Source organism: Sceloporus occidentalis, unplaced genomic scaffold (genome assembly GCF_023333645.1).
Source record: "Sceloporus occidentalis isolate IW3139 unplaced genomic scaffold, rSceOcc1.0.p SCAF_4, whole genome shotgun sequence".
Classification (NCBI taxonomy): domain Eukaryota; kingdom Metazoa; phylum Chordata; class Lepidosauria; order Squamata; family Phrynosomatidae; genus Sceloporus; species Sceloporus occidentalis.
In genome coordinates, this window is record NW_028316984.1 from 186,132,286 (window position 1) to 186,152,563 (window position 20,278).

Sequence of the window (20,278 nt, forward strand, 5' to 3'; positions counted from 1 at the left end):
GCCTGGGGTCACAAAATAGGTTTTCACAGCCAAGGATTTGAATAAATCATTTGTGTATGTTTGCCAGCTATTCTAGGTTTAAAATCAGGCCAGGTTATCACATTAAAACTCACAGAAGCATAGAATCAAAGTGTTAGAAGAGATCCCAGGGGCCATCCAGTTTAAGGCTATAATCAGATGGCAAATTCCATGGGACCTCGAGTCCTGTTGTCCTCAATGGCCACGCGACGTGCACATGTCCACATAGGTGTGGCTGTGTGTAGCATTGCTATTGAGGAGAATGGGGCAGGACCATGGTAAGGGAGAGCCAACTGTATGTGCATTTTCTTAACCCCACCTGTGTCTGGTTGCCTGCCCCACGCGTTTCACAGTCACCATTTACCATAGTTCCTTCCTCATCCCTCCAGCTTTTATGGTGAGCACAAAGAGGTATGCCTCATGGAATTTTGTAAATTCTTTGACATTGCTTTCCTTTGCTTTGTCCTTTGTTACATGCCTGAATTTACCCTGAATTTATCCATGGCTCATATCAAAATCCATAATTGTGGCCTCAGAATCTGCCCTTGAATTATACATGCGGTCAACTTATATTCAAGCATATATGGTATATTTCAGAAGTAAGCAAAGAAAAAAAAATTCATCAAATCCTCTTTTGTTGCTGTCAGGGAAATTTAAGTCTTCCATCACCAATGCAATCATATATAGAAAGTCTAGGATGGTCCACTCCTTGTTCTTTTTCTGTTGGCAAGTCAAAACATTATTCAGGCTTTTAGAAACTGCTGGGAAGTGCTTTTAATGATGTGTGAGCTGTTATGTGATTTGCATATAGTTTTTTAATGACTATTAGTAGCTGTAACTTTATAAATTGTTTAATTGTCATTTAATTGTCATCTAATGTTCTTGTTGTAACCCACTTTGATTACGTGAGGAAAAGGCGGAATAGAAATGATGATGATGATGATGATGATGATGTAAATAACTTTTATATTTAAACTTTTTTGAAGTTTTTGTAGTTTTTAATCTGTATTAACATGTTGCAAACTGCCTTGAGCCCACTGGAAAAAAGCAAGGATATTTCATAAATAAATAAATGCAAGTTGCCTTCAGGAACTTGGAAGAAATGTGGAATATTACTATACAGGTACTAAAAACAGGAACTCTTCCTCAAAACAGGAACCAACACTCCTTAGTAGAGAGCAAAAAAGTCAATTGAAAGACTATGTTCACATGCAAGCAAATGTCTATGTGTAAGGGAAATTACAGAAAGTAGGCAAGGGACCAGTTTAAAATACCAAAGTTCATACTTTCCTAGTTATATATGCCTTACAATTTAGGTTCCTCCCCCATGCACTGCTTTATGGATATCATATTATATACGCTACTGTTTTTAGCATATTATATCCTGATATTTTAAAGGTACATAAAATGTCCTTTATGGGATATATAACATTTCTAAACAATGTATCATGCTAAAGGCAAATCAACAATATGTCTGCACTTTACTTGCATAAATACCTTCTTACATTTAAGTCACGTTTAAGGAGCAAAGGTCTCTATATGACCCAACCACATGAACAATCTTCCTTGAAGAACTTTCAAGTGCATAAACATTTATTCTTTGTCTGAAATAATGTCTTTTGCACATGATTCTGTATGTCACAGCAACTGAAACCTGAAGCTTCCATGTAGCCTTTAACTTGGTTTTACAGTAAACAAAAATCTAGCCAATATAATTCACGGTAAAAAAAAAAACTAGGGCAGACTGTCTGGTAAGCGAATACACAGTAATGCTGAGAACAACAGATGCCTCAAAGGGACTGTCAGACTTGATTGCATTAAAGCAGTTCACTTTGGGGGAGAAAAATGAAGCTCCTATATGCTCATGCAGTTAATTCCTTCTAATCTAGCCGAAGTTCACTGTAATTTTCTTTAATAATTTTTTTTAAAAAAACAAATCTGAAATGGAACATTAGACTTACCTCTGCTCTTTTAAGCATTTCCCATTTATTTAGGATTTTCATTGCGTAAATGCGTTCTGTACACTTCATTTTAACAACTGCAACCTAGGATTTAAAAGAAGAAGTCAATGCATTTCTACATTTTGAATACTTGCTCCATGCTGATGCCACTGAATTACTGATAAAGGAAACATATTGCCATATGAATATTAGATTATAGTCACAATTTGCTGCAGAACAGGAAAGTAATTCAATATGATATTGTCAGTATAATGGTAAAAGGTACTAATGGAGGACACATACCAACATACAAGTCTTATGCTAAACAACTGATGCAACACTTGACCACATATGGCCAAATATTAATGATTACATTGTTGGAAACATGTGTATATTAAGATGTTCGGGAAAGCTATATAGCTTCACAGGAACTGTGGTGCTCAGAACCAGACACAGTATTCCAGGAGAGGTCTAACCAAAGCAGAATAGAATGGCATTATTACTTCCCTTGATCTAGACACTATACTCCTATTGATAACAGCCTAGAATGACATTGGGTTTTGAGGTGCCGCATCACACTGCTGACTTATGTTCAGCCTGTGGTTTACTAAGACTCATAGATCACTTTCACAGGCACTATTGTCAATCTAAGTGTAACCCATCCTACCTCTGTGCATTTCATTTTATTTATTTTGCCTAAATGGAGCACCTTACTTTTCTCTCTGCTTCTGTGAATTTGGGCTGACCTCTCTAATCTGTTATGGCCAGTTGGAATTCTGATTCTGTCCTCTGGGCTATTAGCTATCCTTCCTAACTTGGTTTCATCTGCAAATTTTATTAGCATGACCTCTATTCCATCATCCAAATCATCAATTAAGAAGATGAATAGCACTCGGCCCAAGACAGAATACCATGGCACCCTGCTAGTTGTTTCTCTTCAGCATGAAGAGAAGCCACTAGTGAACACCTTTTGGGTTCAGTCAGTCAACCAATTACAAATCCACCTAACAGTCACATTATCTAGCCCACATTTTACTAGCTTCATTCTAAGAATATCATAGGGGACCTTGACAAGTGCCTTACTAAAATCAAGATATCGTATATCCACAGCATTTCTTTCATCCACCAAGCTTGTACAGTAATTCTATCTAAAAGAGAGATAAGATTAGTCTGCCATTACATTTTTTTTATTTGATCATATCATTCTTTTCTAGGTGTTTACAGGCTGTTTCATAAGCTGCTCTAGAACTTTGACTGGTATTGCTGTCAGGACAACTGGGTCGTAAATGTTTGGGTCCTCCTTTTTCTCCTATTTAAAGACGGAGACACCACTTGCCCTCTTCCAGCTTGCTGGAATTTCTCTTGTTCTATAGGAATTCTCAAAGATTATTTAAAGTGATTTTGAGATTACTTCCACCAGTTCTTTTAATACCCTTAGAAGTAGTTCATCTGGCCCTGGTGACTTGAAATCATTTACAGTAGTCACAGGGACGTAGCTAGGATTTTAGGAAGGGGGGGGGGGGGTCCAGACTAAGTGCCACCATTATAATGGGGCTTGAGTGCGGCGGCGCAGAAGCACACACCATTCATTTTTCTAATGGAAGGGGAGGGTCCCGACCCCAAGAACCCCCCCCCCCCCCCCCCGGCTACGTCCCTGGTAGTCAGGCATTTCTGTACTACCAGTTTGAGCACTGTTCTCCTTTTGGGAAAAGACTGAGACAAACAAGGTGTTGAGTAGTTCTGCCTTTTCTCTATACCCTGTTAGCATTTCTCTGTTATTGTACATACTCGACTGTAAGTCGACCTCATGTATAAGTTGGGGGCAAGTTTTGGGGTATGGATTTTGATATGACCCATGGATCAGTCGAGGATAAAATTTAGGGGCATGTAACAAAGGATCAAAACAATAATGCAAAGGAAAACAATGCCAGCAGACATAACTGTTTGTGCCCACACTAAAGGCTGGATGGATAAGAGAGTAGAGGGAGGTCAGTGCTTCCAGGTCAGATAACACTCTTGCCTTTCACCAGGAGATAGTTCTTGTTTTTTTTTAATAAGAGTTAAAGTACAATACTTAGATTGACCCATGGATAAGTTGACTAAGGGTTTTTTGGGGGGTCAATTTTTTGACTTAAATTTCTAGACTTATACACAAGTATATGCAGTAGTTCACGAGATCCAAGGAAGAAGTCTATATATACTTAAAATGCACACTCAAAGTATCATTACACTTGCTACTTTCCTATTTTTCCATCTACTGCACACAGTCTTGGAGGCCAAAGTTGCTGTCATAATTCCCAGACCCACCATTCTGCATATGCAGGGTTAGTAAAGCATTGCAAATTCCTAGATGTGGAATTTTTAACTACCAAAACTTTTTCCATGTCTCTCTCTGTGTGCTATACATTATAACTCTCACCTACACTAAAGAATAGAGCAAAAAAAACAATTACTGTATGTTATCCCAAATTATTTAAACAAGGATTTTTTTGTATGCAGAAACAAACAAACAAAAAAGATAAACAAGAGAAAGGTAACTAGTGATCCAAGGACTTATCCTGGCCCCAAGGGTAGTTTCCGTATATAAGGAAACACACATCTGCTTTATTAAGCACAGGCTGCTTTCTAAAATCTCTTTTGCCTCTTTCTTATAGAGAATGCAAAATAAGCAAGGGCTTTCTGCTCATACTAAGGAGGGAGGGACTCACAAATGCTTAGCCTATGTCTTTGTTTACAGGGTGCAACCAAGGCCTGTTGTTTCTTAGTCTATTAAAAGTATGAGCCTTATTTAAAAATTAGTTACTGCCCTGGACATAAGTGTTCCACTTATGCATCTCCAATCTCTGGAATTTTTACTTAAGCGGATTAGGTTTCAGGTAAGCAAAAAGACCTCTGCCAGAAACCACGGAGAGCTGCTGTCAATCAAAATTTCTGTATATACAGTGGAACCTCACCATAGGCGGGCGCGCCATACGCGGCCTTGAGCATACGCGCTCAAGCCACGGCGAGCGCGCGGGGCGGAAGGGGTGGCGCGTGCCATTCAGTTGAATGGGCGCGTGCGCCTGTTGCGCCGCGCGCGCGCCCATTGTGCCCCATGCACCTCCGCGCCGCCGTGCACGAGCCCCATTGTTTACAATGGGGCTCGAGCATAGGCGGAAATCGCCATATGCGGCAGGATCCGGAACGGATCCCCGCGTATGGCGAGGTTCCACTGTACTCATGTATAAGTCTAGAAATTTAGGTCAAAAAGTTGACCAAAAAAACTTGTGTTGACATATCCACGGGTCAATGTAAGTACTGCATCTAAATTCTTATTTAAAAGAAAGAACCATCCCCTGGTGAAAAGCAAGAGTATAATCTGTCCTGGAAACAATGACCCCCCTCTACTCTGTCATCCATCAAGCTTTAAGAGTAAACACAAAGAGCATTGTATTGTTTTGCTTTGCTTCATCTTTTAGATCCTTCGCTATATGCCCCTAAATTTTACCTTCGACTTATCATAGCAAAATCCATAAATTTGGCTCCAAAACATGCCCTTGACTTATACGTGTGGTTGACTTATAGTCGAGTATATACGGTAGAGACCTCTGGGCTCGATGGACAAATAGAGATGTTACAATAGTTTCCTATATTCCAGAACGTCATACCACTAGCTGTCGAATATACTACCCAAACAAAAGACTGCCTCCTCTAAATTATTTTTATTTTAGAAACATCTGGGAGAGAGACTTCTGCTAAAACTACAAATATCTTTCTAAAGCTAATAAGATAATTGTTACCACACTAAATATGCTTTAGGATACTACACAGATAAAAATAAAGTGCAGCAAAAATAATCAAAGTATTGCAAACAAAATTAAAGCAATGAGTACTGGAACCTTTGGTTAGAGCAATATTTTTTAGCATATGATTGCATTTAAAAAAAAATCAGCAAAGTAATAGGTTCTAAAGAACAGTAGTTAAAGGAATTAAGTTAGCTTTGTACTAGTGCTAGCAGACCTAGTTATCCTCTGAAATTTCACACACAAACTGTTGAGCTGGCATATAATTTGTATCCCTTCAAATGTCTTATTTTGTTTGGCTTATTATGTAGTTGTCATGATTGGAGAGAAGTGTAAAAAGAGTGCACCGGTCTTCTTATAATTCTAGCTATAGTTGGTAGTATATTACAAGAATCTTTGTGTTCGAGAACATGATTTTTGTTAATCGGATAATATGAATCAAAGAATGTTTGGTTTGGGAATTAGATAAATGGGTTAAAGATATAATTAATGTTAGATAAATTTTCCCATCTCTTGAAGATTACATGGACGTTAATAATGGAGACAATTACAGAAATATTTAACATATGACATGATAATGAGGAATATAGCTAGCGCTCTAGATTTTGAAGTCTTTAATTTTTAGATTTTGTTGTTAGTCTTAGAATGTATGCCATTATGTGCAATGTAAATTGTTTATTAGTTTTGTGTTTTTATAAGTACTTTCAATAAACTATTTAAAAAGATAAAAGCCAACCCTATCCTAGTGAGAGCAGTATTCTGATTAATTTTTTTTCTCTACATTAGCTAAGGTACAAAGTAACTATGGTACTGCAATGATGGTATTTCTTTAAAATATATAAATAGGCCACCTTTCCTCATATTTCACAGTCTTAAAAATAATAAACTAAAATAAATCAGTAATATCCAAGAAAAAACAAAAATAAGCATCAGCAATAAAACAATTTAAACAAAATATTGGCCTGTTACAGACTGCCAAAATAAAGATGCTTCGGGACTCTTTTGAGGTATGCTATTTAAATGATGCATGCATCCTAAGAATCCGGAATCTGCACCAAAGCTGCACTCCAGTGCTTAGGAATGGAGTGTGGCTTTGGCATAACCTCTGGACTCTTAGGACCCATGCATCATTTAAATAGCATACCTCCAAAGAGACCCGAAGCAGCTTTATTTTGGCAGTCTGTAACAGGCCATCGAGTGAAAAACCAGCACAGAAAATTGGAAGGACTTTGTATAATTACAGTATGAAAGCAATAAAATTCAGCCTTTAAAGCAGTGGTCCCCAAACTGTGCTCTCTGAGGGATTTTGGACTTCAGCTCCCAGAATCCCAGACTACTGGCCAACATGGCAGAGGCTTCTGGGAGCTGAAGTCCAAAATCTCTTAAAGGGCACAATTTGGGGACCACTGCTTTAAAGGCTTTCATAAATAGGGGGATTTTGATGCTGTGTGGGGATTCAACAAGGATGGAGCAAAACAAACTCCCTAGGTAAGACGTTCCAAAGCTTGCTTGATTGCAGAGAAGACCACCACCCTTATCCTACCCAAAAATGGGTTTGAAAGCAGCCAGAGGGAACACACAATCTTAATAAGCAGACAAGTCACGAGGAAGAACGATGTCTAACAGCATCTCTGGTCCTAAACTGTGTACAGGTTTAAAAGTCACATCCACTCCTATGAATTCGACCTATGAATGTAGTTTTCTCATCAGTGGAGTGACAAACTCTTGATAATCAGTTCTAGTTAACAACCTGGCTGTCATATTTTGAACAAGCTGGAGCATTTTAGAAGCCACCACAAAGTACAGTGCAGAGATACAACCATGATACAAACAAGCACATGTGACATCATAACTTGATCTCTGATTTCTCTAGAAACAAAGGGCACAACAGGTAAGCTACAAAGAAGTACCTCTGAGTGCGGCATTTACCTGGTTATCAATAGTCAAAACCAGTTCCAAAAGAGTGCCTTACAATGGAAAGTCCCTTCAGATTAAACTCAGCCTGAATCTTAATTTCTAGACTGGGTTTCCCCCTATCCAGATACACTTAGTTTTGTTTGGATTAAATGTCAGTTTATGAACACTAATCCCTCCTGCTAGCAATACTACATTTCCGCAGCTTCCCCAGACTGTGACAGAAAAGAGAGTTATTTTAAATTATTTTAAAAGAGATATTACAACACAGAAGACTCAGATGTCCAAAGCATCTGCAGGGCATCAGGTTGGAGAACATTATCACAGGCCAATGGCCAAGATGAAAATCAGAAATTTCCTGGTTGCTATCTTCTGGAATTGTTTCTACAGAAGAGGAAAACCTAAATTGCAAAACAGTGCTTCTAAGATCCAAATCAGCAAAGCAATTGTGAAATAGTCAATAATATTGAAATCCAATATGAGTGTGCCAAAAAAGCACACAGTTCCATGGTGAGGAAGGTAGTCTTTATTCAAAACCAAGTCTGAAGAAGGTCTAGACAACAGGTGGGGAATAAGTAGCCCCTAAGCTGTGTGCAATCTCCAAAACCTTTGTTTTTCTTAAGGGAGGCAACATACAAACATACACTGTGAGGTTAAAAAGTGCTTCTAAGTTCCATATCAGCCAAGCAATTGTGACATAATCAACCACAGTGAAATCCAATAAGAGTGCCAGAAGAGCACACAGTGCCACTGTGACCAAGGCAGTCTTTACCCAAATCAAGTGTGAAGCAGATTTAGATAAGTCTGGCTTATTTGTCTGTTTCCTAGATTATGCAGACATTTTGTTAGGTGACTTGTTAAACATGGCTGTTGAGAGAAGTAGGGCTCATTCATATTAGCATAATTTCAGGCAAAAATTCTTCTGACATTGCTGCCACACAGCAAAATTAATACAGTTTGATATTGCTTTAATTGTCATGGCTTAATGCTATGGTATCTTGGGATTTGCAGTTTGTTGTGTCACCAGCGCTCTCTGACAAAGAAGACTAATTACCTCACAAAACTACAAATCCCAAAAATTCCAGAGCATTCAGCCATGGCAGATAAAACAGTGTCAAATTGCATTCATTCTGCAGCAGTGTGCTATATAGTAATAATAATATATTAACACTATATCCCTCCTGTCACAGACACACACATACATAAGGCTCAAGAAGTTCACAGTGTTAAATTCAACACTAGAAAGACAAAGAAGGAGAAAGAAAACAGTGACAAAGGAAAAGCACTTATTTACTCTCTCTCAGACACACATACACAGAAGGTTAGTTATTGGAAGGTATCACGGTTAAGTGGGGGGGGGGGGGAGATAGTTACCTTATTTCATCTGCCATATGCTGTCAAACAGCAGATGCCAAATTGTCAGACTATGCCTGTCATATAAACTACAACTGACTGTTGTACCTTAGACATATCATGAAGCAACATGACCCACTGAAAAAATACGATAACACTTGTTACTTGTAAAGTGGAAGGCAGTACAAAAAGAGGAATACTGCACGACAGGTGGATTGATTCAATCAAGGAAGCCATAGCCCTGAGTTTAGGGCAGTTAAGCTTGAGTAGGGCAGTTGATGACCGGGTTCTTGGAGGTCTGTCATTCATAGGGTCTTGATAAGCTGAAGTTGTTGCGATGGCAATTAATAATAACAATGCCTCTCACGTTCCACAGCCACTGCTTTAAATCAAACATTGGTTCAAGCATTCATCATTGCTCTGATTACATGAGACATTTTCATCAGCATCTCATTCATGAAGTGATTGGCCACTTAATACATGATCTCCATGATTCATTAGCAGTTTCCTGGTCGTTGAGAAGCAGTCCAGTGCATATGAGAGCTTTTCCAAAGCCATCTTCATGTTAGACTGATTAGCTAAACTGAATTCACAAATCTCTGTTCATATCAAGAACAGAATGTGCTAAATTCCTGAATGCAGAAATGCTACTCAACCTGAAAATGCAGCCATCTTCTCATGCTGCCCGTTCAATCCAATCAGCTGCTTAGTCCATTGAAAAATACCAAAGTACTTTTGATTAATATAGGTCAGGATTTTTTTTAGTGTGAGAAACCAAACCACTGCTACCTGTACTTTGAATCAAAGCATAACTTGCTTAGGGCAGCAATGGCTGGGGTTGAGGGGATGGAGGAAGCACTCGGCATGCTATTCCATTATTATTATTTATTATTATTATTAACCTTTATTTATAAAGCGCAGTAAATTTACACAGCGCTGTACATACAATCTTTTTAATTGGACGGTTCCCTGCCCTCAGGCTTACAATCTAGAAAGACACGACACAGAGGGAGTGGTGGTGGGGAAGGGGCATCTCTAGTAGGATAATACATATAAAATACATAGCAATACAGGAAATGATTCAATAAAACAGACAACAAAAGAACATCAAATAACAAGTGACAATTATGCAATGCCTGGGAATGCTGCCCTGAACAGAATGGTCTTCAACTCCGTTTTGAAGCTGGTTAAAGAAGTGATGGCTCTTGCTTGCGGGGGAAGAAGGTTCCAGGAGTGAGGGGCAGTGAGTGAAAAGGGGCGAATCTGGGATGGGGCAGAGGAAATCCTGGGCTATTCCAAATTTTATGGATGATGTGTGTGTGTTAAACATTTATTTATTTATTTCCATTGGCTCTGACCTCGTGGTGATTTTTAAGTTGACTGAACTATGGCTATCGCTGTATGGCTCATCACAAAACTGCACAGTAGCACACAAAGAGAAAACAAGTTCTTTTCACAGCCAAAAAAAAAACCCCTTCAGAAATTCTAAGACCCATTTGAACTACCAATTTTTTTTCTAAAGAAACGTCAGGCTATTCTGTTTAACATAATCTCAGTGGGAAGCTCTGTTCACTGAATACAAATATTATAACCTCTCACAGATTAACAAATTTACTATGTTACAAACTTTCCCACACTAGACTCCACTTCATCAGCTAGTTATTTGTTGTTATTGTGTGCCTTCATATGGTTTCTAACTTATGGTGACCCTAAGGCAAAACAATCATGGGGTTTTCTTGGCAAGTTTTTTCAGAGGGGTTTGCCACTGCCATCCTCTGAGGCTAAGAGAGTGTGACTTGCTCAAGGTCACCTATTGGGGATTCGAATCCTGGTCTTCAGCATCATAGTCCAATGCTCAAACCATTATGCTGAGCTAACTGAACGCAAACTATTTCTTTTAACCTTGGACTCAGGTTTACATCAACTGAAGTAAACACAGAACAAAGAGGGAAAGTGGGAGGAGAAAAAAACTGGGATGTGTTTAAAACCAAATGAAAAAGTGGCCGGAGAGAGGATTAATCAGAACCTCCTTGCCAAATCAGGATAGTAGAAAGATAGTGGACTTCAGTTTCACATTGCTCAAAATCTAGTAGGTGACAAGAGTGTTAGCCAGTGCTGAGAAAGCATAAGCATGCATGTGTTAGCTGAATAAATTCTTTTGACTAAAAAAAAATCACACATTAGAATAAACTGAAAATTAGCTCCAGTAGCTGCCTTATCTGTAGCAAGGGTTCTTATATGGGCATTGTTGTTATTGTTGTTGTTGTGTGCATTCAAGTGGGTTCCGATTTGTGGTGACACAAGGCAAATCTATCATGGGGTTTTCATGATAGATTTGTTCAGATAAGGTTTGCCATTACCTTCTCCTAAGGCTGAGAGCTTATGACTTGCCTAAGGTCACCCAGATATATTTTGGAGAGTCTGTACACTAGGCACAGGAACTACTTCACTTTGATTTCCTTTCTGTTACTTTTAATTTCTCATGTCACAATGAACTTTAAGGGAAAGTTTATGTCTTTTCAACTGCTGTTACCAATTCCTTTTTTTTTTATGCAAAGGAAATCAATTTCCAACGTACTAAAATAAACTGCAAGCAAAACTGTGCATGGGGGTAGGGGAGCTGTCTAGTTTTCTATAGATTCTCAAAGGGTCTCAAAAAGGTTAAGAACTAATGATCTGTAAAATCCTTTTGAATTTTTTTTTTTAAATTGATCACTTGCAGCAATATTAGTAAAGGGGAAAAAAACTACGGATCCACTAAACTTGTAATAAAGTATTATTAATTTCCAGTCTTTTATGAACAAGTTGTTTTAAAGAAACAAGGTGAACAAATTGTTAAAACATACATATCAAAATGTGAATGGGAAGGCAGCTATGCTCACAAGTATACCACCAACGCCAAAATGTTACTTGGCCTGTTCAAAAATAAATGCTTTATTGTCTAATATCTTTCAGGATATTTCTATGGCATGCACTGTGTTGCAAATGTTACCTCCTTTAGAAAAACTTGTAGTAAAAAAATGAGATTATTAAATAAACTAAATTTATCTATTAGAAATGACTTTACTTTGAGAAGATTTCATGGATTACAAACGTTAAGCAAGCTTCCTAGATTAAAGATTAAAGTATACCAAAACACTGCTGTTTTCCCTGGGCTTGTAGAAAGAACAAGTACAAGGTCTCTTTCCTGCAGTGTGACTATGTTAAATCTACTGAATTCAAGCAGAGAAACACGGTGGAGTAGTATGTTCCCTGGGCTTGGGAAATAAGGTCGGAAGTGTCTTTCAGCTATGAAATGTCCTATAACAAAAGGTATTCGCTGGTTATATCTATAGAAACTTGAATTTTTTAAGAGGTAGAACATTTCTCTCTTCCTATTACCATATATTATTATTATTATTATTATTATTATTATTATTATTAACCTTTATTTATAAAGCGCTGTAAATTTACACAGCGTTGTACATACAATCTTTTAATTAGGCGGTTCCCTGCCCTCAGGCTTACAATTTAAAAAGACACGGAACAAAAGGAGAAGAGAGTGGTGTAGGGGAAGGGGATGAGGACCAGCAGTTCTTCTCTACTTCCGTGTCCTGGACCAAGACAGATGGACTGGAGGGAGGGCTTGGCTTCTTAATGGATGGGTAAACCTCTTCCAGGGAGGCCTGTTGGAGTTAGCCTGCCTCTCTAGTAGGATAATACACAGCAATACAGGAAATGATTCAATAAAACAGGCAACAAAAGAACATCAAATAGCAAGTGACAGTTATGCAATGCCTGGGAAAGCTTCTCTGAACAGGATGGTCTTCAACTCCGTTTTGAAGCTGGTTGAAGAAGTGATGGCTCTTGCTCACGGGGGAAGAAGGTTCCAGGAGTGAGGGGCAGCGAGTGAAAAGGGGCGAATCCAAGATGGGGCAGAGGAAATCCTGGGCTGGGACAGCAGATCTTGACTACCAGAATGGAGGGCCCTGGTGGGAAGGTGAAGAGAAATAAGGTCTGATAAGTAAGGAGGGGCCAGCCCATGGAGGGCTTTAAACGTCGACAGCAGGAGCTTGTACTGAATGCGGAAAGGGAGTGGGAGCCAGTGAAGGGATGCCAACACAGGAGAGATGTGGTCACAGCGGTGGGCGGATGTGATAATGCGTGCAGCTGAATGCTGGACAGAGATTAAAGGACGGAGGTGAGAAAGAGGAAGCCCAGTCAGGAGGACGTTACAGTAATCAAGTCATGAGACCACTAGGGCATGGACCAGGATCTTGGCAGTAGAGGCAGAGAGATATGGTCGGATTTTGGCAATATTGTATAAGAAGAATCTACAAGCCTTGGCTGTGGTCTGGATCTGAGGGATACACGACAGAGAAGAATCAAAGATAAAACCAAGACTGCGGGCTTGCTGGACTGGTTGAATAGAAATGTTGTCCACAGAGACAGAAAAGGAGTGTTGAAGGGTGGACTTAGGAGGAAAGACAAGAAGCTCCGTCTTGGACACATTGAGCTTCAAGCGCCAATGGCACATCCACTGCGAGACAGCTGTGAGACAAGACGAAACTTGCTGTTCAAGCCTTGGAGAAAGGTCAGGGGTGGAAAGATACAGCTGGGTGTCATCGGCATACAGATGGTAGGAAAAGCCAAAAGAGCTAATGAGTTTACCTAAGGACAGTGTGTAGAGAGAAAACAGAAGGGGACCCAGAACAGAGCCCTGGGGAACTCCAACAGATAAGGGAACAGAGGATGAAGTCTGACCACCTGTGACCACTGCAAAAGATCTGCCTGACAAATAAGATCTAAACCAGTCGAGAACAGAGTCTGAGAACCCAAGGTCAGAAAGTATATCAAGTATATTAGCATGGGAAGCTTGTGAGGTGAGAAACAAAAGAAGAGAGAAAGAAGAACAGCCTCCATAAAACAGAGTCCATAACAACCATCACATACATCATGTATAAACCTAAGACTGTTCATGCTCCTGAACAAGATGCAGGGGCTCCATGTTGGTACAGAATCTAAAAATAAAGAAAATAACAGATTGCATACCTAATTGTTGCTTACCTAATTGTGGTTCTTTGAGTGGTCATCTGTTAACTCACACAAAAGGGGTTATTCTGCACCTGTGCAGTGCATCTTTTGGAACCTACTAGAAGGTGGTGGGGAACCTACGGCCACGCAGGTTCTGATGAACTACCATTCCCATCATTCCTCACCACCACCCAAGCTACAAGAAGTTATAGCCAGGCTTATGGGGGCTTGGTTGTAGTTCCTCCCCTTATGGTGACTCTTCATAGAGTGTCAGGCAGGAAATCATGATCTGTTGCTCAGCCAACCTATAAGACTCAGAATGGAGCAACAACACTACTCTATGATCTTCATCTCCCAATTTATAGAGAACGGGAGTTAATTTCTTCCAGAGCAGCTGGTAATACATACCGATACATATGAGATTTTACAAGTGGTGGGGGAAGGCCAGTACTGAATATAACTTATGTGATACCTGAGACTGAATTTTTTCATCCATGACTGAATTTGGCTTAGGGTGCTGACCAAGGACTTTATCACATGGGGAAAATCGGGGGTTTAAATGGACATTAGCCCGTGAAAACTTTCACATGACATCGCGATTAAAGACATCCCGGTAATAACCAGCAACAAATCATTCACAGCGAAACCCAGCATTCCTGTATATTATATGTATTATTCTGTCCTATAATAAACCTGGAAGTGGCAACATAGAACTTGTAACTACATGTAGCCCCAGCCATTTCTGTAGCATTTGAAGGAGGAAAAATGGGAGGTGTCCAAAGAAACTAGGTTCAACGTCTAAAGAATTTTTAACTCAACTAAGTTTTAAAAGGGACATGTATAAGAAATGAATAGGAGGAAGGGGGGAATCACCAAAGAGGAATTCAAACAAGCAGCCAGCACACCTAGGGATAAAGCCAGAAAAGCTAAAATGCAGAATGAACTAAAGATTGCTACAGTGCTCAACCTGGAGAAAATGGAGCAGATGATGCAGCAAGGCAAATGCAACACAGAATAGATCAGGGGTAGGCAACCTGCGGCCCACAGGCCAGATGCGGCCCAGCGAGGCCTTGGGACCGGCCCCAGCCTGGTCCTGCCGCCGATTGCCGCCGGGGCCTTTGGCCTCTCGCGGGCAGGGGCAATTGTCTATAGAAGCCTCAGAAACATGCATTTATATTAACATTTTTTAAAAAATCAGCAATTGTTTTGCGTGTCCTCCACTTTTTTAAAAAAGTGTCCACCATTTGAAAATTTTGTCCTACATTTGTCCCAGTTTATTTATTTATTTAAAAATTTTAAAAATTATTTAATTATTTATTTTTTGGCTTCGGCCCCCCAATTGTCTGAGGGACAGCAACCCGGCCCCCGGCTCAAAAAGGTTGCCTACCCCTGGAATAGATAAAGAGATAGTACAGGAATACCTAGCTTGTCTAAACAAATTCAAGTTTCCAGAACCAGATAAACCATATCCAAGGGTATTTTTTTCAAAAAAAAATGGCAGAAATAATCTCAGAACCATTGGCAATAATTCCTGGAGAACAGGAGAGGTCTCAGCAGACTGGAGGAGAGAAAAAGTATCCCCATCATCAAAAAAAAGGGGGGGGAAAGGAAGGCACAAACAATTACCATCCAGTCAGCCTGACATCAATACCAAGAAAGATTTTAGAGCAGATCATAAAACAGAACCTGTAAGCACTTAGATCATGGAATGGTATGTTCATTAAAAGTCAACATGGGTTTCTCAAAAACAGGTCATGCTAAACTAACCTTATCTCTCTTTTTGACAAAGTACCAAGTTTCGTAGATGAAGGGAATGCTGTGGATATAGCATAATATTCTTGCAAATAAACTAGTAAAAATGTGGGCTAAACAATGTGACTATTAGGTGGATTTATAATTGGTTGACCAACCAAACCCAAAGGGTACTCACTAATTGCTCCTCTTCATCCTAGAACCATGTGACTTGTGAGGTGCTGCAGGGTTCTACCCTAGACCCAGTACTATCCAACATCTATATCAATGACTTGGGTGATGAAATAGAGGTCATACTAATCAAATTTGCAGAAGACACCAAATTAGAGGTAGCCAAAATCCCAGAGGAAAGGATCAGAATTCAAAACAATCTTAACAGATTAGAGAGGTGGGCCAGAATAAACAAATGAATTTCGATAGGGAGAAATGTAAGGAACACTTAGGTAAAAAAAAAAGCAGACATATTGATGGGTGACACCTAGCTTGACAACAGTACATGTGAAAGGGATCTAGGAGTCATAGTAAACCACAAGTTGAACATGAGTCAATAGTGTGATGTGACAACTTCAAAAAGCAAATGCAATTCTAAGCTGCATCAATAGGAGTGTAGCATCTAGATTGTGAGAAGTAATAGTGACACTCTATTCTGCTTCGGTCAGACCTCACTAAGAATACCTTGTCCAGTTCTGGGCACCACAAATCGAGAAGGAAATTGACAAGCTGGAACACGTCCAGAGGAGGGCAACAAAAATGGAAAAAGGTCTAGAAATCATGCCATGAGGGTGGCTTATATAGCTGAGTACGTTTAGCCTAGGCAAAAGAAGGTTAAGAAGGAACATGACAGCCTTGTTCAAATATTTGAAAGGGAGTCATACTGAAGAAGGAGCAAGCTTGAAGGACCAATGGATTCAAACTACAGGAAAAGAGATTCCATCTAAATATTAAGAAGAACTTTCTGACAGTAGGCGACAGTGGAATATGCTGCTTTGGAGTGTGGTAGAATCTCCTTCTTTAGAAGCTTTTAAACAGAGGCTAGATAGCTAATTATCAGGAGTGATTTAATTATGTATTCTTGCATAATGTATTCTTGTGGTCTCCTGCAACTCTATGATTCTAAATGTTATTTTCAAGTCTAAGTGAATAGTACTTCCAAGAATGCAAAGTATCTTGAAAATAATGTGTCACCCCACCCCAGGTTTTTATTTTCATGAAGACATTTAGTTTCTGCTGTTGCTGTGTTAAGTTTGGCTCCTAAACCTGCAGTAATTTGTCCTCCCCTGCCTTATACAAAAGGCTATGTATTATTCTTATCCCTATGACGGCTACAGATTCATTACTGTGGGCGGATGTCTTAATCTACTGCAGCAACCACAAAGAATCGTGAAAAACAAACTATTTATTGTGTCATAAAAGTTTTCTGAGCTACAGCCAACTTAGGTCTGAAAGACTGCAATCATTATGGAGGAACAATCTGAATGTGAAGTATGTAGTGTATTTACTACCATGTTATAAGAGACAATATATTTAGAGCTGTGCTCCAAAGGCATCTTACCTCACCAAATGCACCTCTGCCGATAACTTTTATGATTTCAAAGTCATCTCGATGGAGTTGCATTTCCTTCACCAACTGTGTAAATGGTTTTGCTGTTGAAAACAAAAGAAAATCATGAATTAAATTTATACCTTTCAAATAAATCTACAACAGTTACTAGCATGCTTGCCCAGTTCTATCTAGGTCATTAATCAATAACATAGTATGATAACTATGCAAGTGCACACACATATACACTTCTTTGTATTCACAAAACACTGCCCCATCACATCACTTATTTTATCTGAAATGTTAAAGAACTTTACAACCAGAAGTCTCAGAACCAAATCCAACCTTCTCAGTAGCATCAACCCACAGTTCCCACAGTATCACTAAGAATACAATTTCACAGTAATTTAGGGGCAAGGGAGGGTTTTTCCTGTTCTGTGCTTTTAAGTCATTTCCAGCTTATGGCAACCCTAAGGCCTTATCACATATTCACATGAAAAGTGGAATAAAGGACACATGCAAAGTATTTCAAGTTGAACATAGCACAAAAGAAGAAAGCTTATTTATACCAAAATCACAATGTATATTTCAAACCAGTTCTGTACTGTGTAGCTCACTCAAACTCTCCTTCACACACATACAACTATGGGTAAGTTCACTGTAAGGTGAGAGCCATTCCTGGGAGTAGCCTAGACATCATCAACAATCCAAGCATTCTTTGTTTGTCCTATCAAAGTAATCTTTGCAGGCCACCAACTTAAGAACAGTCATCACCACACAAAAGAGAGAACAATTCTGATTCACAGACAACTGGACAACTAGTGAGATCAACAAACAAAAGTAAACTGTAGCATAAAAAACACTGTTGCTGAGCAAAGACACCAAGCCCTTTTTCAAAGATGTACAGAATCCTGTTGTTTCTGCAAAAGTAGCATCTGGCAAGACATTCTGCAATAGTGAGGATATGAAAACACAGGTATATTCTAAGACCTACCAACTGCTACCACTTGGATGCATGCTTTCCCTGATCTATCTGTCTATAGCATTAGCCTCTCCTGAATCTGAAAGGTATAAATGTACAGTTGAAAACTACGGCATGTGCAAAGCACGTTTTCTCCTTCCCTTGATCTTATTTGTAAAATCAGTGTACCTAAAACATGTGGGGAAGCATAAAGTGGCCTGAATTTATTCTTACCTCAACTGGAGTAGACCTACTGAGTCAACTGAATAGCAACAGCAACAGCAAGTACATTTCTATACCGCTGATCAGTAAACTAGCACTCCCTAAGTGGTTGACAATGTGTAAGTCAATTCCCCCCAACAAGCTGGGTACACTTGATATACTAAAGTAATATTTATTCAATGGGTCTTCTCTAAAGGTAAAGATAACGGTAAAGGTAGGCCCTTGACATGAAGGGGCAATGCTCATCTCCATTACTAAGCTGAAGAGCCAGCGTTGTCCGAGGACTGCTCCAGTAGTCATGTGGCCTTCCCACTGAAGTGGCACCTATTTATCTACTTGCATTTGCATGCTTTCGAACTGCTAGGTTGGCAGAGGCTGGGACTCATGATAGGAGCTCATCCCATCATGCAGCACTTGGGCCTCGAATTGCCAACCTTCTGATATTCTGATCGTCAAGATTGGCATCTTAACAACTAAGCCACCACCTCCCATTCTTCTCTAGTTGATATTAAATAGGAATTAAATTATCCTGAAAGATTTTTAGGTAACTTTTAAAAATTAATTTAGGAAATAGTAACACATAATATACTCATTTGCTGTGCCAAGGTGGGCATGCTTACGTTATGAATGGTAAGAAGCAAATCGCTCATACAACCATAACAACACTTACACATAAATCCAACTTTTAGTCCCAGTTAGAACAGATACACTAACTGAGAATTTGGGAAAGCAACCATTATGCAAGTTCAAGTGATTAAATACATTTACCCTAAGTGGACATGGTTTATTAAAATAATTTTATATTCTGTATTATTTATAGTATTTCTGTATTCTGTACGGAAGTGCTCATGGTAACGGCCCCGAAACCAAGAATTGGGTTGCAACCTCCAGTCCTGGATGGGGTCACGCTCCCAGTCAAGGACTGCGTTTGCAGTCTGGGGGTGCTTCTTGACTCGTCGCTCCTGATGGCGAACCAGGTAAATGCGACAGTCAGGAGCGCCTGTTATCAGCTTCAGCTGATACACCAGCTGCGTCCTTTTCTGGAAGTAAGGGATCTTGAGACTGTTGTGCACACGCTGGTAACCTCACGTCTAGACTTCTGTAATGCGCTCTACATGGGGCTACCCTCGTGCTTGGTCCGGAAACTGCAACTAGTACAGAATATGGCAGCCAGAGTAATTTCTGGAACATCCAGGAGGGACCATATTATGCCGGTTCTAAAGTCCCTCCACTGGCTGCCCATTAGCTTCCGGACCCAGTACAAGGTGTTGGTTATCACCTTTAAAGTCCTAAATGGCTTGGGTCCAAACTATCTTCGGGACTGCCTTCTCCCCTACAATCCTCCCCGCGCACTCCACTCCTCTGGGAGAGGCCTACTTCAGCCACAAAAATCTAGGCTTTCGACTACCTCCCAGAGGGCATTTTCCATCGTCGCCCCCAGACTGTGGAACAGCCTGCCGGATGAGATCCGTCTACTTACATCCTTAGACAGCTTTAAAAAGGCTGTTAAGACGGATCTCTTCCGGCAGGCCTTCCCAGAATAGAGAACCCGGCCTTAGAAGAATGTCTGGGAAAGATACTGCTGCTCCCACTGATTGCGGGTGTGATGTTGCTGACTTTTTGGTCAGTTTTTAACTTGTATGTTTGTGTATTTTTTGTTTTGTGCCTTTTTAAATACTGTAGTGGATTTAATACTTTTTTAAGCAGGGGAGGGTATTAGGGATTTTACATGTTCTGTATTTTAACTTTGTTAGCCGCCCCGATTGTTCTCAGAGTGGCGGGA

General features: G+C 39.7%; 1 protein-coding gene across 6 annotated transcripts in view; it reads right to left on the reverse strand.

The window, feature by feature from the left end:
* CDC42BPB (CDC42 binding protein kinase beta) overlaps positions 1–20,278 on the reverse strand; it is a 141,519-nt gene that overhangs the window by 85,214 nt on the left and 36,027 nt on the right. For all 6 annotated transcript variants that reach the window (XM_089522590.1, XM_089522587.1, XM_089522589.1 and 3 more), the window contains exons 2-3: positions 17,325–17,416; positions 1,980–2,063 (exon numbers count right to left, since the gene is read on the reverse strand). In XM_089522590.1, the coding sequence (XP_089378716.1) occupies positions 1,980–2,063; positions 17,325–17,416 (176 nt within the window). The remainder of the gene's footprint in view (positions 1–1,979; positions 2,064–17,324; positions 17,417–20,278) is intronic.